The 26,349-nt window shown below is 32.7% G+C and overlaps 4 protein-coding genes across 5 annotated transcripts; 3 read left to right on the forward strand and 1 right to left on the reverse strand.

Moving 5' to 3' along the window:
- Positions 1 to 342: 342 nt before the first annotated feature.
- Positions 343 to 4,116, forward strand: LOC140881106 (uncharacterized). The gene is made up of 3 exons (XM_073286145.1): positions 343 to 454; positions 699 to 2,328; positions 3,231 to 4,116. The coding sequence occupies exons 2-3, from the start codon at positions 863 to 865 to the stop codon at positions 3,478 to 3,480; spliced, it is 1,716 nt and encodes a 571-aa protein (XP_073142246.1). The 5' UTR covers positions 343 to 454; positions 699 to 862; the 3' UTR covers positions 3,481 to 4,116.
- Positions 4,117 to 7,703: 3,587 nt separating this feature from the next.
- LOC140881753 (anthranilate synthase alpha subunit 2, chloroplastic-like) lies at positions 7,704 to 16,194 on the forward strand. Its single transcript, XM_073287306.1, has 11 exons — positions 7,704 to 7,973; positions 8,069 to 8,253; positions 9,464 to 9,653; positions 10,086 to 10,237; positions 10,724 to 10,839; positions 10,934 to 11,180; positions 11,270 to 11,326; positions 13,073 to 13,225; positions 14,749 to 14,829; positions 15,095 to 15,181; positions 15,706 to 16,194. The coding sequence occupies exons 1-11, from the start codon at positions 7,859 to 7,861 to the stop codon at positions 16,027 to 16,029; spliced, it is 1,707 nt and encodes a 568-aa protein (XP_073143407.1). The 5' UTR covers positions 7,704 to 7,858; the 3' UTR covers positions 16,030 to 16,194.
- Positions 16,195 to 19,049: 2,855 nt separating this feature from the next.
- LOC140883203 (probable NAD(P)H dehydrogenase (quinone) FQR1-like 3) lies at positions 19,050 to 21,817 on the forward strand. Of its 2 annotated transcripts, XM_073289582.1 has the most exons (5): positions 19,050 to 19,078; positions 19,155 to 19,292; positions 19,398 to 19,491; positions 20,049 to 20,314; positions 21,451 to 21,817. In XM_073289582.1, the coding sequence occupies exons 2-5, from the start codon at positions 19,267 to 19,269 to the stop codon at positions 21,674 to 21,676; spliced, it is 612 nt and encodes a 203-aa protein (XP_073145683.1). In that variant the 5' UTR covers positions 19,050 to 19,078; positions 19,155 to 19,266; the 3' UTR covers positions 21,677 to 21,817. The 2 variants fall into 2 exon arrangements, with proteins under 2 accessions (XP_073145683.1, XP_073145684.1); XM_073289583.1 differs by lacking the exon at positions 19,155 to 19,292 and having other exon boundaries at positions 19,051 to 19,078.
- Positions 21,818 to 23,241: 1,424 nt separating this feature from the next.
- LOC140885166 ((S)-8-oxocitronellyl enol synthase CYC2) lies at positions 23,242 to 24,468 on the reverse strand. The gene has a single exon (XM_073292101.1). It carries the CDS (start codon positions 24,427 to 24,429, stop codon positions 23,242 to 23,244), a length of 1,188 nt encoding a protein of 395 aa, XP_073148202.1. The 5' UTR covers positions 24,430 to 24,468.
- Positions 24,469 to 26,349: the final 1,881 nt, after the last annotated feature.

Raw genomic sequence — 26,349 nt, forward strand, 5'->3', positions numbered from 1 at the left:
TTACATAACGGGTCAATTATACAAACGATTTTGACTCGGTTTGTTTAATAAAAAAAATTTATTTTTTATTATCGGCGAATATAATTCGACTCATGCTCTCGAACATATATCCATGAGATCGTGATTTTTTCTCTTCCTATTTTTGGCCGTCTAAAATGATGGGAAGATCGAATCGGACTCTCACCCTTATTTATTGTAATTATTATAAGGGTATAATTATAAAAATAATAATTAATAATAAAATCAAGTGTGGTGGGGGCCCACTTGGATGTTTGATTCTTTTGGCGTACTTTCCTTGGACTAGCCTTAGATTTTTTATTTTTTTATTTTTTCATTTTTTGGCGAAGGGCTGGTTTTTTTTTTATATTTTGCATATATATAACTGAACTCACTCGTTTTCTCTTGATAAGTGAATAAGATACGGCGCTCGTTCTTCGCTTTGCGGATCTCGACGGTGAGTGTTTATTCTTTTGGGATTCGATTTATTTTTTTGTGTGTGTGTGTGTTATCGGATTTCGTTTGTTGGTACACATGAATTTTTTTTTCTTGAATTGCGTGTTTGTTGATCCGAATTTAATGGGGTGGTTATGATTACAAGCACTGGAGGGAGAGGGAGTGGGAATCATTTCTCTGTGACGATTTCATCAGCATGGGACTTACTTGGATTGTTTGTTTTTTATTTTTTTAAATCATTGCAGGGGTTTTGATTTTGAGTTGGAAGTGAGAAAGCATGGGGGATTAGGCTTTTGTTTGGATCCGAATCGGAGGATTTGAAAGCTGAAAAAGCTTTGCCCTTTGATTCGATTCTGCACTTTGAATCTGAATCTATATTTGTTTTGTTGATGACTTTTTCTTGCTTTTGATGATGGGATTAAAAGTACTTACAACCCCTTTACGTTGGTCGCAACCTTCTGTTCCACCTTCACCATCATCACCACAGACTTTAGCCTCTGCAGTTTCCTCCCCATCGTCAAAACGGTGTAGTTTTGTCAGTGGTGGTGGAGCTTTGTTCTGTCGATATTCCGATAAGTCCCAATTCTTTGATTGCGGCCGCCAATCTTCTAAACTCCACAGGTCTCGATCTTGTGATAATTTTAGGTTCCGGGTTCGAACCATCAGACGAGCTTCTTCCGCCAGCTTGAATTCGTTTTCTGATGAAGAATTCTCCAAGAATATTCAGGAGCTTGCGCATAGATTTCATTCGTCAAACGACGATGTGGTGGGTACTCATGGTAGTATGTCTGACGCGGATAAAAAAATGTCTGAATTTACGGATGGTTCGTGCGGACATACCAATGATGGTGAGACTGGATTCTTGGAAAATCTGAAGCCATTTGATGTTGTAGAGGTGCCTGAATTTCTTGAAAGGGATGAGATTATTCCGGCCAATATTGAGAGGAAGGCAAACAGTGTTGACATCCCACTGTCTCTTAGAATGATTAAGAGGAGAAAACAATGGCAAGAAGGGTTCGTGGAGGCTGGACAGACAGCTTACTGCTCAATGAAAAAGGCCTTCTCATCGATGGTGTTCATAATTCGAGAGCTTCATAGTTACTCTCTGCAGCTGCGGCAACATCTGCTATATGAAGATTTACGAGGGATCTTGGCTCGAGTTCAAAACGAGATGCATGAGTCTTTTGTGTGGTTGTTTCAGCAAGTATTTTCTCATACACCAACTTTGATGGTCTATGTGATGATACTTCTTGCGAATTATAGTGTTTACTCTGTGGCAAATAATACTGCTTTAGCATCCACAACACAAGTAAAAGCATACACACCCACGACAGAAACGGTATCGGTGATGGAGGATAAGAGTCGAGTCGATCAGAAGTTTGATTCGTCTGCTATAAGAACATTGAAATTGTCTTCTTTGAATGGCAAGACGGCTTCAATAGGTGGAAATAATGGCGGTGGAGGGAAACAAAGACCTGTTGCTAGTGGAACAGATGGAGATGGAAGATTTGATGAGTCGAATTATCACTTGAATATTATTCCCGATGGAATGTCATCAATTAAGAACCCTGCGATGCCTAGTGGAGAAGAGCCCGTTTCAAGGGAAGTGTCTGATGTGGAAGAGATGAACTTGTGGAATTCAATAGTAGACGAAGCTTCAAAAATGCAGAGTTTATCAGGAAATGAAGCTTTGGATCATGAAACCATGCTAAGATTCGTGTCGCCCGTGGATGCAAGGATTGAAGGTGAAGATCATGCGGAGTTTTTCAGAACAGAGCTGCAATACCAAACTGGGTTGGCGCAAGATCCCAGCAATTCCCTTTTGCTAGGAAATTATGCTCAATTTCTTTACATAGTTGCCCAAGAATTCGACAGGTACATCCTTCTCTATGTTACTTATGTATTTTTATGTTTTAGACTATTTTAAGTAACAATCAAGAATTTCCATTGTGAGGAGTGCAGTTAGACATTATTGGGAGATATTATCATAGGGATATCATCATCTCTTCGTTGTGAAAAGCAAAATAGTCAAATTTGATTATTAAAAAAAAAAAACTCTAGCTGTGAGCCAAAAAATGTGATTTATATGGCAGAATTGTCGCTTTATATGAAGTTGGGTCAGGTGTGTATTTTGATAGGATTTTGTGTGGTGGGAAAAATCACCTCGCTTTCTTTCTTCTAGTGTCAAAAATTGACATGAGTGAACCAGAATAACGTGGGACACATCTTAAAGCTCCACTCAAGAAAATATCATCTAAGCTTGGCAATTTTCTCTTAGGCTGTACTTGGTTGTCAACCTCACCTTCCTTTGAAAATTCTCATTTTTGAGCCCAATAAAGTCGGCATTCTTATTGGTCTATCTATTAGGTGGACTATCTCTCAAACATAAATATCGCTTTATACTTTCTTGTGAGGTATCAGCTAGTCTCGTGACATGGACAATTTGAGTTAGTTAAATTCTTCCTATATCCTCACTATAATAAATTAGAAATAAAACGTGTTTAATTTAATTAAATTTTCAAATTAGTGATTACACTTGGACACTGAAATACAGTTGTTTCCTAAACACGCACACCCTTGGTTGGTTTGGAAATTGGTATGTAGTAGCCGAATATTTCACCGCTGACCTAATCGGTTGGCCACGTTCTTGCAATAGTTATTTAGTGCTAAATGATTGGATTTTCATGACAAATTCGTTCAATTATTAATTGGTTTAGGTTATGATTAACTCATTCAAATTGTTTGTTCACTTGTCATTTTGTTTTTGGCTGAAACAGAGCAGAAGAGTACTTCAAGAAAGCCACAAAAGTGGAGCCAAAAGATTCAGAAGCATTGAACAAATATGCCAACTTTCTATGGTTGGTGAGGAAAGACCTTTGGGCCGCGGAAGAGATGTATTTGGAAGCCATTGCTGCAGAACCTGGGAATTCATATTATGCTGCGAATTACGCCCATTTCTTATGGAACACCGGCGGGGAAGACACTTGTTTTCCTCTAGACTCTCCCGATCTCAGTATCGATGACTAGTTCTTGATACACACCTGAGCTTCTCGTTGATCAATCTTTACTCAAAATCGTTGCTTATCATAAAATATCTTGAAAGGAGAAGGGAGATCCTGTCGACCACCTCTAGGAACTAGGTTGAATCATCTCCTGGTTTTCATTTATACATCAATATCCCCCTTGGTATTCGATTTTAAGTTCATTTTCTGAGGAGTGTCTCATTCCTGCATACATTTACGAGACCGAAGCTGGCGTGTCTGGGCTCTTACACAGTGTCCACTTCTCAAATTCCCCAGCTTCCTATAAATTTGGATGTCCAAAATATGTGCAACTTCAATTAAGTGGACCAGGAATCTATTTTTGCTCTCAGTTGATTCGGGGCGAGTTTGATACATTTTCAAGAATCAACATCTGCCTTTAATCGTCAAGTCTTGACTTAGCTATACCAAGAAGACCCTAGTACGGATCTGCACGAGGTTGAATTGCCAAAGATTTACAATTGCTGCAGCTGAAGCTGACGAATCCTTCTTCTTGAGGTCTGCTTCTATGGGACATTTTTTATTTTTTTTTATTTCTGAGAGGCGCTAGCAAATGGCCAAATGTAATTATTCTTCTTTTTTTAAAAATAAAATAAAATAATGGGATTATTATATTTATATAGTTAATAAAGTGCAATTACATTGATTATGTGTCTGTTCTCAACGTTTTCTTGTAATCTTTGTGTGATCTCTCATGTTGGTCCTCCAACACTCCACGTTTCAACTCCGCAACTCTTTCATGATCAATAGCACATCAATGGCCCAGACCTCTAAATTTCCCAATTCCATTTCCCCAATAATTAGATTAGATAGAAAAGTTCGTCCCTTGAAACAAAAATATTCAACCTTTATTATTATTATTATTATAATTATGATCATCATCAGATTAGATATGTGATTTTCTGCACATCCATATGACCAAGATGATATTAACATTTTTTTGGACTAACCTGTTGCACGAGGTTCGTTTAGTATAGTTTATTTGATTAGCGTAATTTGCAGGTTATTGCGTTAACGCGAAAGTTTACGCACGAAAGACAGAGACGACAGGTTCCCATGTTATAAAAGAATTTTTAAGTCAAAACTTAAAATATCTATTCTATTTCTATATTAAAAAGGATGGACCAAACAGATTAAAAATTAAAAACCACAAAAAATACCAAATGTATTTGAATTTTATTTATTTATTTTTGTTTACTAGCACATCGGATCGCAACCATGGCGAGTTGGAATTCGAAATCCAAACAAGGGGAGATGTACGACTGCGACAGATTGATTCAAGGTTACTATAAAAAAATCAGATTTTTATGAAACTTGAAATATATTCTTTGATGACTAAATTGAGAGAAAAATCGATATAACTTATATTTATAATTAAATAAGAGTAAAATGTATTTTGATACACGAATTATTGGTAAAATGTCATATTGGTACACGAACTATTGAAAATGACTTAATTGGTGCATGATCCAATTAAAATGTCAATTTTACCCTTAATAGGAATTAATATTATATTTATTAATTTTAAAATATCATATTTATTTAAAAATTAATTGAGTAAAATTCATTTTGATACACGAACTATATGTAAAATGTCAATTTGGTACACGAACTATAAGAAAATGATTTAATTGGTACATGATTTAACTAAAATAATAAAAAATAAGTATCTTAATATTTTTATAATATATTTATATTTTACTCATTAATAAATTATTTATATTTTTAAAATATTGATAATATAAAATAAAATGGTATTTTTTGCTATCTATGTAAATAATTATCCATTTAAAAAAATTGATATAAATTATATAATAATAAAATCACAAACTCAATAAATAAATCACATGCAAGACTAAAATATATTTAATAACGATAAAATATAATTAAATAAATATTTATTTATTTATATTTAATTTAAGTGAGTAAAAAAATATAAAATTACAAATTATTAAATTGAGTAAAAAAAATTTGGGTTATTAGAACTACATAAATTGAGATAATGAGTGAGAATTTTTTTGTTATATTTGTTTTTTCATGATCTAATCTTTAATGTTGAAAATTTTTATACTAAATTTTGAAAAAACTAAAATGGTGATTATGCTTGTTTCAATCATTTAAACACAAGATCAACAGACTTCGGTGATATATATTTTTATCATATCATATATTATAATATTTGTTGTATAATTTGACTTAACAATTATTTATCATTATATATATAATTAATTTTTAAATAAATATAATAATTTAAAATTAATCAATATAATATTAATTCCTATTAAGAGTAAAATTGAACTTTTAATTAGATCATATAACAATTAAGTCATTTTTAATAGTTTGTGTACCAATATGACATTTTACCGATAGTTTGTGTACTAAAATACATTTTACTCTTTTAAAATTAATAAATATAATATTAATTCCTATTAAGGGTAAAATTGACCTTTTAATTGAATCATGTACCAATTAAGCCATTTTCAATAGTTCGTGTACCAATATGACATTTTACCAATAGTTCGTGTACCAAAATACATTTTACTCGTTAAAATAATATTTAAAAATAACAATTTTTTTTATTTCATCAAATCGAATAAGATATATATTTCTCAATTTGTTACAACTAGACTACTAGGCTCCGTTTACTTAGTTGGATGAGATCATACGAGATAAATCATACTAGGATTATCAACATAATTTTGAAGGATGTGAAATAATGCTGGATAAACTATAACATGCTTACTTTGAGTTATTAATTTTGGAAATGAAATAATGATTGATGAACGGATTACAGTTTTACCCTCCACCTATATAAATAATCTTATATATAATTTGGATTGGATTATTGTTGAATATTGTAAAATATTATTGATTCAAATTTGATTCTCTCTTATCAAAATTATTTAGTATAAAAATATGTATTTTTGTAAGGAAAAATATGCATTTTTTAAAATAAATAAAATTGATAAACTAAGTTATAAAAAAAGAGAGGAGAAATTGAGAGAGAAACAAAGTAATTAAAGGAGGGTATATAAGACTTTCTATAAATTTTTTCTCACAAATATTATCAAGGATATGTTATACCTTATGTAATTAAGGATGACAAATCCCATGAATCAAGGTTGAATGACGGACCACGAGATTTGAGAAAAATTGAGTTTATGTAAGTAAATAACGGATGAGATTGGATGAATAAGCTTATCATATGGTTATCAAGCCAAGTAAACACACCCCAATTTTTTTTTTTTTGTGATATTTGATTTACACACAAAATTATATTTATTAATTCAATCAATTTCTTTAAATATCCAATTACTTTCGTATTTTTAAAAATAAATTTGATTATAATAATAATTTGAAGTCATAATCCTCATAATAATCTACATTATACCCTAAAATGTTTGGTTCAATTGATGGGATTATTGAATGATAATTAAATGAATGATAAAAAATATGATAAATAAGGATAGGTAATTTGTGCTGAAAATTATATTGTGTTTGATTTGATTTTTAGAAATAAAATTAAATATTGGTTTAAAATATTTTTGCCAAAAATACCCCTTTATTTTTTATTGCATAATTAAATTAATAGCCTTTTTTTTAAACTTCTTCCCCAACGATTCCTCCATGTACTTCAAAAAAAAAACCTAGCCTACAGTATTATGCAGAAGATTGAATTTCACATGTAACAGTTTACTTAACAGCAATTTCAAACCTGATAATAAAATTTAATGAGATTTTCATTTGCACAGGCAACATAATAAATTAAACAAATCAATAAAAAATAGATATTTTAGAAAAAAAAGATAAACGCATTGAATACAAACAAATGAAGTGAAAAAGGAGAAAAAAACGAAATCATAGTTTCTTCGCCAAAAACCAGGAACCAAATTTCATGTTTGCAACACCATACGAAAATAAATTAAATAGAGTTTTTCACAATGATTTGCCAAGACAGAGAGATATTAATGTATGATTTTTAGCCGGATGAAGACTCCTCCGATTTCTGAAGATTTCGCAGCTGTTAGAGAAGAAATTTCAAAGTACCCAAATTTTTTTTGGTCCATCAATGAGATGTAAGTGAAGAGAATGGTGGGATTTTTTGGGTTAGGGTAAGGGGTATTTTAGGAATTAACGTAAATGATTAATGTATGGTTTATTAATATTAAAGTAGTAAAAGAGTTTATTTTATCCGGTTGAGAGTACACCCCTATCCTTAGCGACACTGATTCGGTTGGTTTAATTAAAATGGTAGCAAACACAGTACCAAACACAGCCTAACAACAAAAAGCATCATTTGCACGCCGGCGGTGTGGCTGCGCCGCTGCTGAAAAGAGGAGTTCTTTCATCGGCCGGAATGCGAGATGGAAACCTTAACCTTCCCTCTTCGTCCCCTCTTCTCTCCTCGCCCTCGCCTCTCGCACAACACCGTCGGAACTCTTCCCGCACTCAAATGCTCCATCTCGACTCCATCATTATGTGAGGCTATGTATCTTCTTCAATTTCAAGCCGCGTTTACTTCTTTTTGTAATTCATTGTTGGTTTCATGACAATGGTGGTTTTGATTGCTGCAGCGGACCACTCATCCAAGTTCAAGGAGGCTGCAAAGCAAGGGAATTTGATCCCATTGTACAGATCCATATTTTCTGATCACTTGACTCCCGTGCTTGCGTATCGGTGCTTGGTGAAGGAAGATGAGAGGGATGCTCCCAGCTTTCTTTTCGAGTCTGTTGAGACCGGTCTCAAAGTTTCCAGTGTTGTAAGTTCTGTGTAATTGTCTCTTTTCATTAGTGGCATGTTAAGTTTAGTACTAAAGTTACATTTATATTGTTCATTTTAAACTTCTGGGCGTGGCTACTTCTTGCTTGGGTTTTGGTGGCCTAAATTTGGTGGGAAAGTACTGTAGGCATTTGCATTGAATCATTTATCATCCATCCGATTATAGTATCTCTCGAGCACTTCACTACTTCTGTTCGGATCTTTTCTGGTTTACAACCACTCATTGTGATAGGGATTATAGAAACATCCAACATTTCTGTAAATCATGTATTATTCTATTTTTTATTAGAAATTATTAACGGTAGGTTCTGCATCTTATTGGCTTAAAGCCTTCTTTTTCCTTTTTCCCCTTCTTTGAGATGAAAATAAGGCACCCGAAGTTCTATATTCGATTTTCATAGCTTTTTAAGAAAAACCATAGTGATGTTGAGGTATACTGATGCAATTATCCACTACAAAGTCTAAATGGCACAAAAATTCATGATAATATTGAGATTCATTCACCATAAGAAGCTTGTATATCAAAATTTATGGTTAAAAGTTCTAATTATGCATATTCTGAGTTTAATTAACTATATTAATTATATTCATCGACAAATATGAACTCTATGTCCCTGAAAATCCAAGGGAAGTTTTACTGTAATAGCAGTTTGGTTATATGGATCCGAATGTTGTGTATTAAAGCGGGCACATTAAAAAGAATCTTAGAGCCGCAGAGGTGGATTTGCGGACATACAATATGCTAATAAACGATAATATTAGAGAAAAAGTTGGGTTGCGTCTATCGAAGAAAAATTGATGCCGGAGACATGCTTGAAATGGTAGGTAGGACGCACAAAGGTGCTTCAGTTAGGAGATAGACAATGACTAGCACCCATATTAATAGGCAAAGATGGAGACCAACACAAACTTGGATACTAATGATTAAACATGATATACGTTATCTAAATATAGATGAGGATATAATAGGAGATAGGTCACAATGGCTAAGGAGGATTCATATAGCCGAATCACTTAGTGGGATAAAGGTTTGTGTGTCGTTGTCTTTTTATGTTTGTCATTTGTTGTTATTGCTAAACAAACATCATCCCAATTGCATCATATGGTTCTGTCAAAACCCTTTATGTTTAAATATATTCCTCCTTTTGTCATGCTTTTTGCTTTAACTAATGTTGATTAATTACTCCTAGGGACGATACAGTGTTATTGGATCTCAGCCCACCATGGAAATTGTGGCAAAAGAGAACATGGTGACCATAATTGACCACCATGCTGGAGAAAGCACAGAAGAGTTTACTGAGGATCCCATGATTGTTCCACGCAGGATTATGGAGAAGTGGAAACCACAAGGCTTTGATGAGCTCCCTGAAGCATTCTGTGGTAATATGCACTCCGATTATGTTGTCCTAACTGAAGCATACTGTATATATCTCAATTACAGTTACCTTTAAAAAATAGTGTTGTTGAGTCAGTAAGGTCTCTTTATAACTTGAAGTAAGGAGCCTCTTCATGTATAATTTTCTTTTTCAATTTTTTAAAATAGAAATGGAGAATTATTTAGGGATATTTCACCAAAAGGAAAGGAACATGGGACTGATGGAGCATTTTTCAGCTGTTTAGTAGTTCATGTGGTTCCAGGGCGTAGTTGTACTTTGATGTTTCTTTATTCACTCACCATCAGTGAATGCCCTTATTAGGATCTTGCTTAAGGGTTGCCTTCTTTGGAGATGGTTGTGTCCCTTCCACATTCATATATTTATTTTCGTTTAGTAAACCATAAAATTCATTAACTGTATATCATATCTCGAGCAGGTGGTTGGGTTGGTTACTTTTCATATGATACGGTGCGGTATGTGGAAAAGAAAAAGCTTCCATTTTCAAAAGCTCCCGAGGACGACAGAAACCTCCCTGACGTTCATCTAGGCCTTTATAACAATGTTATTGTGTTTGATCATGTTGAGAAGGTCTTCGCAATTTTCTTTTGTTTGTAGTTTAGAATACACATAGTCATAATTAGAAGTGTTTTAGTTGTATTATATATTAATGCATTTCGTTTAGCTAGTTGCACAAGCACATAAGCGGCTGCATTTTCAATTCTGTTGCATCATGCTACAATATTCTGTTAGCTTATTTTGTTGCTAGCTTTTGTTAGAAATTGTTCGTCAGCTATATGATGTCAATTGGATATTATGCCTAGCATGAAGAGAAACTTGTATTTTGAATTACCTACTCTTGATTAATTTCACCATGCCATTTGTTTGCTTTTGTTTCTTGTTTCGTTTTACTCACACAGTTCTTTTCAGCGATAATATTAAAACTGCTCTATTACGACTTTAAAGAAAATTTTATTGTCGTAATGCTTTATTTACAGAATTCATTTTGAGTGCTTTCTGTTTAAAGCTAATCTTCGTGTTGCATAAATATTTTGTCTGTCTACTTTTTACTCTCAGAAAGCACATGTGATACATTGGGTCAGGTTGGATCAATTTTCTTCTGTTGAGGAGGCCTATGATGATGGAATGAATAGATTAGAAGCTTTAGTCTCGCAAGTGCACGATATAATTCCGTATGTGATTCAGTGTGATTTTGAGAACATTCCGGTTCTTTTTTTTTTTGGCAGTTGCTTGTCATTGATTTTATGATTTTGATTTTAATTGCAGTCCCAGGCTTCCTGCTGGTTCAATTAAATTACATACTAGTCTTTTTGGTCCATCATTAACTAAGTCCACCATGACAAGTGAAGATTACCAGAAGGCTGTTATACAAGCTAAGGACCACATCCTGGCTGGGGATATTTTCCAGATTGTTCTAAGCCAACGATTTGAACGTCGAACATTTGCTGACCCTTTTGAAATTTACAGAGCACTAAGGATTGTCAATCCAAGTCCATATATGGCTTATCTACAAGTTCGTTTACTCATTCATGAAGTTTGTTCAATCATGATTGTCATTTTCGCGTAATTTCTTGCCATCTTCAAACGTGTATTGGTTTTTAGGCTAGAGGCTGTATCCTGGTCGCTTCAAGTCCTGAAATTCTAACTCGAGTTAAAAAGGCAAGTACTTACTTTCTGCACCGTAAATTCTATACTTTTGCTCTTGATTATACTGTTTGATCTTCTTAATCAGTTACCACACCTATTCTGATCTTGTTGTACTGCTTTTATCTATTGAAACATATGTATTAAGAAAAATATTAAGAAGCGCCTCCTATTTTCTAAATTTATCCCCAAAACTAATTGCTATGATGTTTGGAAATGAAAGAAGAATTAAATTAGGAAGTCTCATATGTAATTTATTAGAAAATATAAATTTGAAATTTGAACAACAGCAACGTACAAGTGAGTGTTTGTATATGTTTTTATAACTTTATATAAGCGTTGCATGCTTCAGTATATTGAACCTCCATGGGGCTCAAAATTTAAAATTTTGCTTTAGTTTAGGCTGAGCAAGTAAGGTTATCTTTATTTGTAGCAATCTTTTGCTCGATTGACGAGTTCCTTTGACCCAAACAATGACACCCAATTGCCCAATTATAGATTGGGTGCTTCAATCATTGCCTAGAGATTATCATCAGGATTTTATATTTATGTATGGGAAATATGGTTACTAGGTGAAGAAAGAAACGGAATGTGTTTTTGTGGATCTAGAGTAGATTTGTTTTCCTAATTTCTATCCTTACTTTGCTGATTGACGGCATTACCTATCTGGTGGAGTCCTAATCTGGGTTATAAGATCAAACACTTGATGTTTTACCAAAATCTACGGCTTAATAGTGCAACTCGAATATTTTAAATAAACAACATCACAAGGTTGTGTTTGGTCTCTCTCCGAGCAGGGGTAATAATTGCTTATCAACAATCACCTTCTCAATAATTGCATTCTTTACAATCTATGAGATTCAAATATGTGACTTTGACTTTGATATCTATTTACGATCATAATCTTTCCGGTTACCAAAATCTACTTCTTGGGGGTAATGGTGCAATTCCATTATTTTAAACCATATAACAACTCAAGCGCCACATTTTGATATCTGAGGAAATTATTGCTTCCCAACATGCGTCTCTTTCTGCTATATATATTATATTCGTTTCTTATGAAAATTGAGAAGATCGAAATGTTTTTTCCTTGATAACATAAAACCTTCCCTTATTGTTTGAACTGTTTTAAAATGAATTTTTTTCCATTAAATTCTAACAATAATAAATAATATTACATGAGTTAATAAAAGTAATTGAATTTACTTGTTTATCTTTTATCTGACAAAATTATGTTTTTAGTTTCTTTTAAAAAAGGCATATGGGTTAAATTGAATTTATATAAATCAAATTGTCTAAGTTATGTAAATTAAGTTGTTCTTGTATACTCCGGGACTTTAAAACTTAACATTAATTTACTATTTCGGTTTCGGTTTCGGTTTCGGATTCGGATTCAGAGTTGATTCCATATTTAATAAACCAAAACCTAGCTGAAAGTCTTCAGTTCCAGCTTGGATTTTGGAATTGAAACCGATGTTAACAGTTCAAAGGAACCATGGTTGGGTCTAATTGTGTCCGTTCATGGATTAATAGTTCCTTTAATGCATCTTGTTAATTGCCAAATTTAAACATGTATGAGCAAATGAGAGAGTATAGGTAAAATGCCATGGTAGCTGTGGGGATTATTTTGTGATCTCGCAAATTTCTTGGAATATTTTATTTTATTTTATTTTTTTTAATTAAAGAAGTTATTGAGGTACCATGATATTCTTTCGTTAGTTTTGACAGTATTTTTTATAATGCTCTATTCTTCTATCGCAGGGAAAGATCACTAACCGACCTCTTGCTGGAACTGTTCGTAGAGGCAAGACTCTCGAAGAAGACTACATGTTGGAAAATCAGCTGTTGCATGATGAAAAGCAATGTGCTGAACACATTATGCTTGTTGACTTGGGAAGAAATGATGTTGGAAAGGTTGTACTTTGTTATTTCATTCTTACTATTTGGGCTTTATTTTTGTGATTTATCACTATCATCAACATCGTTGGCCTTGCCATTGTCGGACGAGCATTTATGCCAAACTATTTGGATTTTATGCATCTCTAATCCATCGAGCTTTTCTTGGATATCACTGATCTCCGAGTCAGTCGATTTGTTTTTATTTACTTTGTGCTATATGAATTTTCTCTCTTCTCCCCTTCATATAGTTGTCTATTTTCCCAAGCTGTCACCCGGCCTAATCTCTAACATAATCGTTTCTTATTACATCCATCAATTTAAAACTTCTCCATTTTAACATTTGTATTTTGGCCACACCCATTGTGTCTTTTCTCACAGAACATGCATTTGGTAGCGTGCGTTAAATATTTTTTTCCAGGCGGTAGTTAAAATAGACCGTGTCTTGGGTGCAATTTCCTACCATAATACCACAAGGTATATTCATTTTGCAAAATTTCACGCGTATTCTCTCTGAATAACTTTACTAAAAAGAAATCATCCGAAATTTGAAGTCAGTAGCCTTGTGACATGTTTAATGATTATTGTTTTGGAGCTTACCATTGGCTTTCTTCTAACATTGCAAGATAGATATTTGGTAGAATGCATGAAACTTGATAGGTCATAGGTCTATGCATGTTAAATAAAAAGCCTGTTCATTTGAACATCTATACTAATTTCCTGGTTCACATAATTATGGAGAGGCTTAGATGAGAGTGAAAGGGCATGTTTTTCATTTCAGATACATAGAATCACAAAAAGTGAAACTAGTAAAGATCACAGCAGATTCTACCTATGCCACTTATCAGTCTATAGTTTCCTACTTGATATGGTTATGACTTGTGGTCACTGATCAAACTCTTATTATTTCACCATGTTGTACGATCATACAAATGAATGCATGAGATTGAGGTTAAAATTTTCGTTTTAAAGGTGTCATGGATGGGAATCTAAATGCAATTGGTGGTCAAGAATTGCTTTATTTTCTTTATTACTTCTCTATTTATGCCTGTGCCCAAGTTTGTCTTATGGTAGCGGCCAGGCCGTTAGAAACCTTTGCCCCATTTTGGGTCGAAGGGGCTAGTTTTTGTTTTCTGGTGGATACACATTCTGCGGGCATGGTCCTGCTGGTTTGTTTTCTAATGGAATGTCAAGTACCTCAACCATATTGTACTTGTCTGAGCTTATTGTCTAGGTAATTTGAGACGAATTGCCAAATGAGATTTTTATCTGGGTGGTAGAGTTCATGGTAACTATAGGGTGATGCTAGAAAGAGACTGAAGACATTCACGCTTGGTGAAGAGATGTCAACTGATGCATAATTTATCAAATGCTTCTGTTCCATCTTTCAAGAATAAATAAATCATATTAAAATTTTTAACTTTCTTCCACAAATTATCCTTACAGAAAAAAAGAACTAACTCAAACTGTATTTTCAATTAAGGGAAATGGAGTATATTTCATTGCTCCTCATCACTCTCTGACTAGTTTTGCTCGTGCAGGTGTCAGAATCTGGTTCTGTGAAGGTCGAGAAACTGATGAATATTGAACGCTATTCTCATGTTATGCACATCAGCTCCACTGTACGTACTTTTTGCTGAAGATTGGCCATATAATTCGATATTTTTATGTAAAAAAACAAGCACCCTGAGCATGTTTGGTTTGTATAGTAGAGGAAAAGAAACATTTATTTTAAGCAAAATGGTGATGCTCTTGTTTTTTAATATCAGAAAGGCTTAAGCTGATTATTGCTTTGTCTTCACATTTTTCATGAAGATTCAGTTTTCGTTTACTGCTGTTTATTTTAAACATGTTCTTATTCAATACTGGTTGAAATTGATTTTGCAGGTTACTGGTCAGTTATCTCGTGGTCTGACCAGCTGGGATGTTCTGCGTGCAGCATTACCTGTAGGAACAGTTAGTGGAGCCCCAAAGGTTTTTCAACTAACTAGTTTCTTCAAGTTCATGATTCACTTTTGCATGTTCTCCCTTTCTGTTTCTCTACCTGCATCTTATCTAAACCGGGACGTTACCATCAATAGGAATTTCATTCCTCGTGTTAGACAATTCTCGAAGTCTAAACATCTTCTCTATGCTGCCTACTAACCGATAAAAAGAGAAAAAAAACTTGGGATAGAAGTTGCAATCAGCTATAGAAATCAGGAATATCTGTTTTGATAGTTTGATTACATGTTCGCTTGAGTTTATTAGAAATATTATTTGATCATACAATCAGATTTGTCTGATTAAATGTGATTGGTAGGCCTTGAAACTTGGGATTTGAGGTACTCTTGTGGCCTCCTCCTGCAGAGCCGAGAGCCCCTTATTTAGTTGTGGAACGCACTCACATTTTATCTAGATGGTGCATGTTTTGGTTCACATTTTATCTAGATGTGCATATCTGAAAGATGCAATCGTATTGCCCATTTAATTAACCTTGTACTAATTTTAATTTGCAGGTAAAAGCCATGGAATTGATCGATCAACTTGAAGTTGCAAGACGTGGACCGTATAGCGGTGGATTTGGTGGCATTTCATTTACCGGAGATATGGACATTGCCTTGTCTCTGAGAACTATGGTGTTCCCAACCAACATCCGGTACGACACAATGTACTCGTACAAGGACGCTGTAGTCCGACGAGATTGGGTCGTCCATCTCCAAGCTGGGGCTGGTATAGTGGCTGATAGTGATCCAGCCGACGAGCACAGAGAATGCCAGAACAAAGCTGCTGGTCTTGCTCGTGCCATCGATCTGGCGGAGTCATCATTCATCGGAAAGTAATATGGAAAACATAAAGATTATCATATGGCCTGATCCGGATTGTTTCTTTTTTCTTTTATTTATTAATTATCAAACAGCTCTTGAGCTATGATTAGAGCTGTAAACGAGTCGAGTGGCTCACGAGCTTTTCGAATTTTCGAACTCACTCGATAAATATTTTATTCATATTCGATGTTATTGAACTTAGTCGAACACGAAATAAGTTATTTATTTATTTTTTACCCAAAAAACTTTTTAGTTCTTTTAAGAAATAATAATCTGTATTGGGTGGGTGTGATTACGAAGAACAAAAGACTGTTGTGATTAATCGGTCGATTTTGCGATATAGATTGTCGATTTTCAGTCTAATTTAATTCAACTCTGAAAAATATTAGGGTTAATAACGTTATGACAATTAAAAATAACCCAAATGAATTTAAAAATAGCAATTATCTCCGTAACATTTGTATTAATCTTACATATTGCCCCCTTCGTTAAACGATTTAATAAAAACTTATTTGATTGGCCAAAGATTTCTATCCCCTTCCAAATTTACCCTTTTATTAACTTACAACTCCTTTGTTAACTTTTAGTGTTTTCGTAATTATTTTTTAAATAGTTATTGGTTTAAATAAACTTTTTTAATATTAGAATAATTTGATTTCAAATTACTTTCAACTATGAATGTATCTATATTATATAATTTATACTATATATAAAAGTTGAGTAACTTAGAGGGAGAACTTTTTTTTCAAAATTGTCCTTTCAATTCATATATGTAAATTTGAATTTATTTGTATATATTTTTCTCAATTAACAATTATAGATAAAATAAATCATTTTTAAATTTAATTATAATTAAAGATTTTATTTCTGGATATTTTTATATTTTTCTCAACTAACCATTATAAATATGATATTGATAAATAAATTTTAAATAAATATTTATATTATTTTAGAAATGAAAAAATAAATATAAATATTATTAAAAAATAACATCTAGATATAACATACAATATTAAAGATTATATGGTTTTATACACACGCAACGAATGTATGCGATTATGCTAGCATATATAATAGTTGATCACTCTAGTAGTTGAACACCTTAGAATGAAGACATCAACTTTTTTTTCCGCCAAAATATGTCTTTACACTGTATGAATAAGTAAATTTGATTTTATTTATATATATTTTCATAATTTTCTCAATTAATTATTATAGATAGGATAAAATGATAACATTTAAATTTATTTTTATATTATTTAAAAAATAAAAAAAATTTAAATTTTATTTTAAAAAAATATATTTATATATAACATACTATAATAAGTATATCATATGATTTAATACACACGCAGCATGTGTGCGGTTATATTAGTTTTAATTAATTTTTTGTGTGACAATAATATCTATTAAATTATATATAATAAAACTGAAAAAAAAAACACAGTTCCAGTTTTATATATTAAAACTAAAATTAAATTATTACTACATATAAAAAAATCAAATATACTCTTTTTATAATTTTGACTATTTTTAAATTTTGATTTTGATTTATCTTTAAGTGCTTTTATTATTATTATTATTATTATTATTATTATTTTATCGCTCACAGCCACATGCAAGTTAGATATATTTTTTGTTTTGTTTTTTTTTGTTTTTTTCGGGAGAAAAACATTATCCGAATATGGGGACCACAACTCCACAAGTGACAAGGGGTGTCCTGGAAATTATTATTACTCATATAATATAATTTTATAAAAAAATAATTAAAAATTAAGATAGTGGGATAGTGGGGATAAGATGTGGGAGTTTTTTAATCATAAATTATATTTTTACCTTTTAATCATTGAATATATTTGAAAGAATTATAAGGATAAATTTGAAAATCTATTAAAATGACCAAAATTAGTTACTCTAATGAGTTTATCAATTATAATATAGTAAAGATTATTATTATTATTATTATTTATTATTATTATTATTATTATCTATATCTATATCTTTACTTAGTTTATTTATTTATTTTATATCTATTCTATATTATTAAGTTTGTGTGCATATGTTTGCCAATATATATATATATTTATTTTATTAAATGTGAGAAGCCTATACAAACCGTTTTTTGGTGTCATAGTGATTTTTCTCCTATTTGTTCCTTTTATACCCCTACACTCTCTTTCCAATACATTATATTTATATATTGTGATTTACACACGCATTAGCAATGCGTGTGTTCAGTGACTAGTTATATATAAAGACATTGTTCTAAAAAATGGAATTAAACGGGATTAAATGTGAAACGTGATGAAAACGCTATTAGGTAAAAACGGGAAAAAATGGTCAACTTTAAGTTGACCATATTAAACGTGATTAAAGGTATTTAATCGAGATTAAACGTGATTTTTGTAAAAAAATTAGTTTTTTTTTAAAAATAAATTATATCAATTTAAAAATCTTAAAATAAAACCATTTTCTTCAAAATCAAATAAATAAATCCGGTCATATTTTTTCAAAACCTTTTTTTTCAAAATTCTTGTGTTCTGGGTACTGTTTAAAATTTTTGATGCGGTCTAGCTATAAACATTGCCAAAAATTATAGTTTTGATATTTTTTTGCTTTTAAAAATTTGAAAAATTGTGTGTTACTATTAAATTTATTATATATGTGTGTTATTTAGCCTATATATTAGTAATAAATAATTAAAATTTTAATAAAAGCTTGAAATATTTTTCCACGTTTTAACTTGTATTAAACATGTTTAAACTTGTGAAACTTGAAACTTGATCTCGACGTTTCGCCGCATTTCGCGTTTTTTAGAACCTAGTATAAAGTAAGAGCACTTTAGTGGTCTTTTGATATACTCACTTAATCTATTTTTTTTCAAACAAAAAAAGACAACGCAAAATTATCAAATTGTAAAAAAAAAATTAAATCAAATACTTAAAAAAAATAAATTTATATTATATACCAAAAAATATAATATTTGTATATAACATTTTTATCGTGTGCGAAAGAGAATATCCAAACTGTGACAGACGGCACACGCACATCACTGCGGACAAAGGTAAGGTGGTCTCATTCTCAAACAAATATTGTAATTGAAATTCTTCCTGACTTTAATCTCATTGATAATTAATCAGACAGTTCGCCAAAATTCTTATTGAAATCAATCATTGAATCTGTCGCCAAGCTTTGTTTCTTAATCTGAGATTTTAAGCACATAATCTGGAAACAATTTGTACGGAACAGATTATGGAAATCACAAAGGTGTACATAGTGTAAGTGATCCATATATGACTACTGAATATTCCATCCATGATTTAATTAGCTGCGTCTCTTATTCTCATTCTTTTTTCTTTTTCTTTTTTGTTTTTGGGCTGAAGGTATTATTCATTGTATGGGCATGTGGAGAGCATGGCTAGAGAGATTCAAAGAGGGGCCAATTCAGTTCCTCATGTTCAAGCCACACTTTGGCAGGTAAGATTTTGTTCACCGAATGCAAGAAATCTTAATTTGTCTGATCTATCTGTAGGAATTGACTTCTTGTTGGGTTCATTTTTTGTTATTAATGCTGGTTGTGCTTGTGGGTTTTTTATTTGGATTCATGCCTCGACACTTGGGATGAAATTTAGCAACTTTGGAGTGTGGTGGCTTTCAATTCACTCCGTGTTTTAATGTTTTTCATTCTATTTATGAGTTCTAGATTTCTTTTGTAAGCGTTTTGGTCATATGAACAAGTTCATTACTTTGTTACAAAATTACAATCGTCTGTTACCCACCATTTTAGATAATATGCGACATCGGTGGTTTGTGCTTAATGCTTAAGTTTTAGTTGAATGAATTCAGGCATAAATTGGTTGTATTGTTTATTTTTAATTATAATTGTGTGAAGTTTATTGTGAAGTTATCTCAGTAATCATATCCTACCACCTTTTTTTATTAGAGGGATTTTAAATTGGAAAGGATACTCAAGTTTAATGCCAACAAATTTGACAGAAACTTTTACGTTACTAGTAGTTTTGCTTCAAATGTAGGTACCAGAGACGCTACCGGATTTGGTTTTGAAAAAGATGAAGGCTCCTCACAAAGCTGACGATGTGCCTGAGATCAGTCCAGGACAGCTTCTGGAGGCTGACGGATTTATCTTTGGATTTCCATCCCGCTTTGGGGTAATGGCCGCACAATTCAAAGCTTTCTTTGATGCCACTGCTGACATTTGGGCTACACAAGCACTTGCTGGGAAGCCTGCAGGGATTTTTTGGAGCACAGGTTTTCATGGAGGTGGTCAAGAACTAAGCGCGTGAGTTTTTTTATTCTTTTGGCTTGAGATTGCAGTTTTTAGAGTTTTTTGAGAATTTTATGTACAGTTGAAGTTTCTATACTGTTTGCTGCTGCTGTTTGTTTAATTTTGAACTTAACTAATTTGAAACTAAAAAAAGGAAGAACATAAGTTCCCTTTGAAAGATAAAAGAGGGCTGAAATTTTAGTCAGTAGGCAGAAAGAAATTTTGTTAGTTTTTACTTTTTTATATATGCAAGTCATCACTTGTTTTTCTTAAATTTTATGTTTGTGGGTTGGCTAATATCGAGAATCGATCACTTGTATGTGCTGAGCAAAAAGCCATCTACGCAGCATCAAGTGGTGGTATGGATTTTTGAGTTGAAGTTGGAGGCAGTGTCATCCTAACAAACATCGCAAATTCAATAGCAAGATGGTTTTCCTCATTTTGTGAAATTGAGGGGGAAGGTTTCTCAAATCAATCATTAAAACTGATTAAAGTTGCTGGCCTAAAAAACAGGATGTTACTATTTAACATAACTTCTTTGGGCCCTTTGCATTCTCTTAAAAAAATTCTACAAATGACTCTTGTTATGTGCTAATTAAGGTTCACTCGCGTCTTACATATTAGCTTTTGTAGTCACCTGTTTCCAAAGTGGCACAGAGGACTAAAGATAGCCCTTCGGAAAATCCTTTCCAAGTTTCTTCTTGAAACCTTAAGTGGATGCATATACTCAGTTGGATGATGCTGGGACTGAACGCATAGCATGCAATGTCAACTGTTATTTCATACTCTCTTAGACAGCACACACGACTCGGTACTGTTATGTGTCTATTTTTCGGAAGAACTACCTTGAAACATTTATCATTGAGTGGACACTACAATATAGAGTTTGGTTAGCCGGAATATTTGGAGTTCTTTCCTAAAACTCTTTATATCATAAACTTAGAAGCCTTTAAGTTTAATTGTTGTTGCTTTCCCAATGTCTTACATCTCGAGTTCAGTAAGGATAAACGAGACCAATACACCAGCGTTTTAAATTTGAATTCAACAGATTGATTATATTGACTTAAGTGATGTCGAATTATTGCAATATACATTATCTATTTCAATATCGTTTCTTATAGCAATTGGTTTTTGTTCGATAATGTTTGCAGATTGACAGCGGTAACACAGCTAGCACATCATGGCATGATATATGTTCCTCTTGGATATACCTTTGGCAGCGGAATGTTTGAGATGCATGAGGTGAAGGGTGGATCTTCATATGGTGCAGGAACGTATGCAGCAGACGGTTCGCGGGAGCCCACAGAGCTTGAACTTCAGCAAGCCTTTTATCAAGGTAAGTACATTGCTGAAATTACAAGGAAGCTCAAGATTTAAGCCTTCTCTCATAGAATGTCATGTATTCGATGTAAATTTTCCAAAGATTCAGAACGCCATATAAAATTCAATGTCTCTACGGATCTTGAAAGTTTCATTCCGCATATGCAGTTCGATTCGGACAATTATCAACAAAACCACTTTTTTGGGCATCATTCTAGGATCCATAATATCTGTAGGATGACTGCTTGTTTGGATCATAATCTTCTTAATCATTTGACCCTCTAAGTTAGAGTCTTATCAAGAACGAGAATTTCGAATAGTTACGACGAACTTTGAAATTTCCCAGAATCAACATTAGGATATGATCAAGAACTAATTCAGTAATATCAATGCTCAACCAACAGTATAGATATTCTGCTTGCCAAAAGGCTATCTTGATGCAGTTAAGTGTTTCAAAGTCATAATCTTTAGCCAAGACTTTTTGGAATTTATGGTCGGTTTAGAATTCGAAAGAGATTTATTCTATGTAATTTTGGAAAATAAATTTTGTTTGTGTAAGAAAAGTGGAAATCAATAGTTTTCTATATAAAAAAATGGGATAATTTAGGGGATATCATAAATCATACAATCTCCCGTAAACATCTCAAGAATCAATTTTGTGATGCTGATAAAATTGTCTGAAATTTGTTAACATAGACACACATGCAATTGTTACATGGTGCTTAGTTTTAAAAATATATGGTGAAAGATATATTAATTAATTAATTTGATGATAACGCGGGGTCTTTATAGCATAGCCTTAGCATTGTGTACTAGCACTACTCGATGACTTTCAAATATTTAAAAGATGATAAATAAAAGAAACTTAGATTTGCGCACCAAAGAATTTGACTGCCTAAATCGAGGAGCCAAGTATACCAAAGCCTATTAAAACTTTCGGATCTATTTTTGGTTTTTTAAATTACGTTAAGAAAATGATATTAAAAGATCCCCGAGGAGAAGAAGAGATTCAATATTCGATTTTTTTTTTGTTCTTCTCAAATTGATAAAAGGATGTGGACAATTGATCCAAACATGGTGTATATTGCATTTATATGTCGAGTACTCGGCTTATATATTACTAATAATTCAATAAAACATATTATTTTAAAGCATACACGCATCCACGAATTCATTTTATAAAATGATATATTATACATTCTAATATTTTTTTAAAAAAAATACAATGCGCACACACTATTAATTCTCACGCATATCTTCTCTATACTATTCTCATGGTGTATACTAATTTTTTTATTTTCATTTATTCTAATTAATGATAAGTCATCAACTTTCATGTTAGAATTTTTGGAACCACATCAGCAATTAAATCGAAACAAACCGAAAATTAAAATTTAAAATACCAAAAGCAAATCTTGAAAACTTACTAGACTAAAATCCAAAACTGAACAAATTCATAGGAAAAAAAAAACTATTTCCCCATATTATTATACATGTGGATTATGATTTTGTAACATATAATAAGTTCAATATATATAACACACAACAAACTACAATATTTAACATTGAACACATCGAAACGTATAACAAGAGAAATGAAATTCAAGAATTGAATTGAATCTCTATGGAACTAATCTGTCAGCTCTCATGACATCAATCCAATACGAGATCGAATCCAAAGCTTGGTACTTTGTCTTGAATCCCAACTCATCAATCTTCTCTCTTGCAGCCAACATTTTCACAGGACATCTAAAAAGAACATCGATGAAACCCCAATTAGCCAAATCCTCCATATTCGTATCCACAAGCCCTTCTTTCACCACTATTTCATTCCAAACACTCCCTTTATCACACATGGCCGAGGAATACACAAAATCCTCGGAAAACATGTCTTCTTCCGACACTTCCAACCCGAATTTAATCCCGATATCCCTCCACATCCCCATCCACGTATAACCCTCACCGTTGATCGCGTTAAACGCCTCCCATCGATCTTGATCAATGCCGCTACCACTCGACTTCATCAGGATTAATTCTTGATTCGTAGCAGCCCAAATGTGTTGATCCGCCACGAGACGTGCATCGGACAAGTCGATGTACATTTCTTCCCAACATTTCTTTGTGCCACCAAACACAAAAGGGAGGCTCAAATGCTTGCAAATAGCTCCATAAACACACAAACTACCGATGAAATTGTATAGAGTTCTTTGAGAAGAACCTAGTATCAATCCAGGCCTTTGAATAGACCATGTCACAATATCACCTAACAATCTTTCTTGCAACAAATCCTCAAGTCCATAATAAAAGTTACGTCCATTACCGCTTTCCACCCTCGGAGAATCCTCTCTATAGGACCGATCTTGGTCTCCTCCCGAAGCCGGCCCTCGCAACGACACGTAATGCTTCACTCCCGTCTGGATGGAGAAGTGTTTCAGCCCCTTCGAAAGCGGGAGGATGGCATTCAAAACATTAGACAACATGGCCTTGTTTTGATCGAAACATTCGTGGGTATCTAAAGGGAATTGGCTAGCCCAAGTTACCCAAAAGATGTGAGTAACATCCTCCAACACATTACTCCTGCCGAGCTTTTCTTGTGTTTCCTTTGTGTTTAAGAGATCACAAGAAATGAAATGGTAATTAGCTTCACCTTCCATACTCATGATACTGCTGCAGATGTCTCGTTTTCGGGCTACGCCGTAGACCTTCCATTTTCGAGTCGAAAGAAGCTTCCTCGCGAGCTCCTTTCCCACCAGCCCAGTTACACCAAAGATGGCTGCTACATTTCTGTATCTCTTGTCATTTACAGCCATTTTTTTTTTTAAATATCTTTTTTGGTAAAATGAAGTTATAAACCAGATTTCATACATGCAAGGGACTGCAATATATATGTGCCGGAGGTTATATAATAGGAGATTTTACAAATATATAGGAGAAAAAAACACAAAACTCAAGGGAGCTCATGAGGGAACACATCAATGCTCCACCACTTGGTAGGAGCTAGCTAGCATTATATATATTGTAGCGTGTGTATATCAAAATTGTTTCATTATATTAATTGAATATTGGTCATGACATATATCGAATGAGCTAGCTAGCAACCTCCATGTTTATAGGAGAGAATTAATATTGCACCTTTTTTACTGAAACAAGGCAATGTTTTTTTAATTAGTCAAGTTGGTATTTGATCAAAAGCAACTAGTTGCGGCGTCAAAGCAATATTCACCGAGGGTTCGTAGGTAGGTAGGTAGCTAGGTAGATTATTAATGTTGTATTTTTTAACAAACATATATTTTATAAGGCGATTTCACGGACCTATATATTGTAAAAAAAAAAAATAGGTCGATTTAACTCATATTTATAATAAAAAATTAATAATTTTTTTGGACATAAAAATTAACAGGTCAAGTAAAAGATTCATATCACTAAAGTGCAACCGGGTAGAGTTCAACCTACCTTAAGGCCCCGTTTGGTATGTTGGATAAACTCTTGATTGTCTTGCAATCACATGTTTGATGTAATAATTGATCATAGATAAAAATAATGATTGATTAAAAGTTAGATAACTCATTGATATCTCATCTATGTACCAAACGGGGCTTAAGGGTTTTACCCGAATCATAAATCCAATGTCTCATGATTTGTCACATCAACAATATCCCATTAATTATGCTCATGTGTATAAATATTGATCATCGAATGCATGATTTGGATAATATCTATGAGGTAGAATCCGTTTTTAACAGTAAAACGGGAGTTAATGTGTTCTTTAATTACTTCACCTTCTTAATTAATGACCTTGATTATGCCAATACGTTGCTTGCATAATATTATATTGCATTATGTTATAATATTAAAATTAACATGTGGTGTTTGATGAAGACATCATTACGATCATGTCAGCTATTTTTATTTTTTTTTGGAAAAAATTAGAAGGGTTTCAACTTTTTATTTTTTATTTTTTATTTTTTGAAATTAACTTTGAAGACTTTACCTGCGAAATGCTAGTCGTTAGAATGGCTTTAAAATACCTACACATATAATTATAAGGGGTTAATAAGATTTAAAGATGAAGGTTATATTAGAGTAAAATTCTCGAGAATTAATTCGATTAAGAAAATCTGGTGACTTATTGAGCTATCTTTGATTCTAAAATAAATTATAAAACGAAAGGTATATATATGTTGCATATAGATAATAGTGAAAATTGCATATATATGTAATGACTAACTAGTATCTTAACATTTACATGTTGGTGTTCTTAAAATGGGCTTTGAATCATTATTGAGAAAAAATGTGATTGATAATATAATTAAGTTGAGTGTGGAATATCATTAAGAAACACGATCACTCCTCAAAATTCAACTTGGCTTTATATAATAACTAGTGGGTACTTGGAGAATTGGCAAGTTTGAGCCTCGTGCTTGACATTGAAGCCATTGGGTGTAGGAAGTGTGTGCCCAATGCTATACACATGGCAGGCAATCATTGGACGTCCCTTGACAATTTTTTTTTTTATGTCAATAATGTCCATGATCGTTATTTTTTGATGGACCCTGAGTTATATATAAACCTCTAGATCAATAGTATGATAACATGAAAAACACGTAATTAGTCAAGTAATTAACTTGCAAATTTTTTTAGCGACATTAATGTACCATAATGAACTGTCAATATTCCGTAGAAATAGAAATGACGAATTTTAAATTAATGATGATAGATATTGGAGACAT

This window comes from Henckelia pumila, chromosome 2, assembly GCF_033568475.1.
Source record: "Henckelia pumila isolate YLH828 chromosome 2, ASM3356847v2, whole genome shotgun sequence".
NCBI classification, from domain to species: domain Eukaryota; kingdom Viridiplantae; phylum Streptophyta; class Magnoliopsida; order Lamiales; family Gesneriaceae; genus Henckelia; species Henckelia pumila.

What these genes read in the sequence shown, in the direction of transcription:
- LOC140881106 (XM_073286145.1), top strand. Translation starts at nt 863, where the DNA reads ATGATGGGATTAAAAGTACTTACAACCCCTTTACGTTGGTCGCAACCT. An exon ending in GTTGCCCAAGAATTCGACAG is followed by an intron (nt 2,329 to 3,230) that starts GTACATCCTTCT and finishes TGGCTGAAACAG; the next exon opens with AGCAGAAGAGTACTTCAAGA.
- LOC140881753 (XM_073287306.1), top strand. Translation starts at nt 7,859, where the DNA reads ATGGAAACCTTAACCTTCCCTCTTCGTCCCCTCTTCTCTCCTCGCCCT. An exon ending in CATCTCGACTCCATCATTAT is followed by an intron (nt 7,974 to 8,068) that starts GTGAGGCTATGT and finishes TGATTGCTGCAG; the next exon opens with CGGACCACTCATCCAAGTTC. An exon ending in GTCTCAAAGTTTCCAGTGTT is followed by an intron (nt 8,254 to 9,463) that starts GTAAGTTCTGTG and finishes AATTACTCCTAG; the next exon opens with GGACGATACAGTGTTATTGG.
- LOC140883203 (XM_073289582.1), top strand. Translation starts at nt 19,267, where the DNA reads ATGGAAATCACAAAGGTGTACATAGT. An exon ending in ATCACAAAGGTGTACATAGT is followed by an intron (nt 19,293 to 19,397) that starts GTAAGTGATCCA and finishes TTTGGGCTGAAG; the next exon opens with GTATTATTCATTGTATGGGC. An exon ending in TTCAAGCCACACTTTGGCAG is followed by an intron (nt 19,492 to 20,048) that starts GTAAGATTTTGT and finishes CTTCAAATGTAG; the next exon opens with GTACCAGAGACGCTACCGGA.
- LOC140885166 (XM_073292101.1), bottom strand. Translation starts at nt 24,429, where the DNA reads ATGGCTGTAAATGACAAGAGATACAGAAATGTAGCAGCCATCTTTGGT.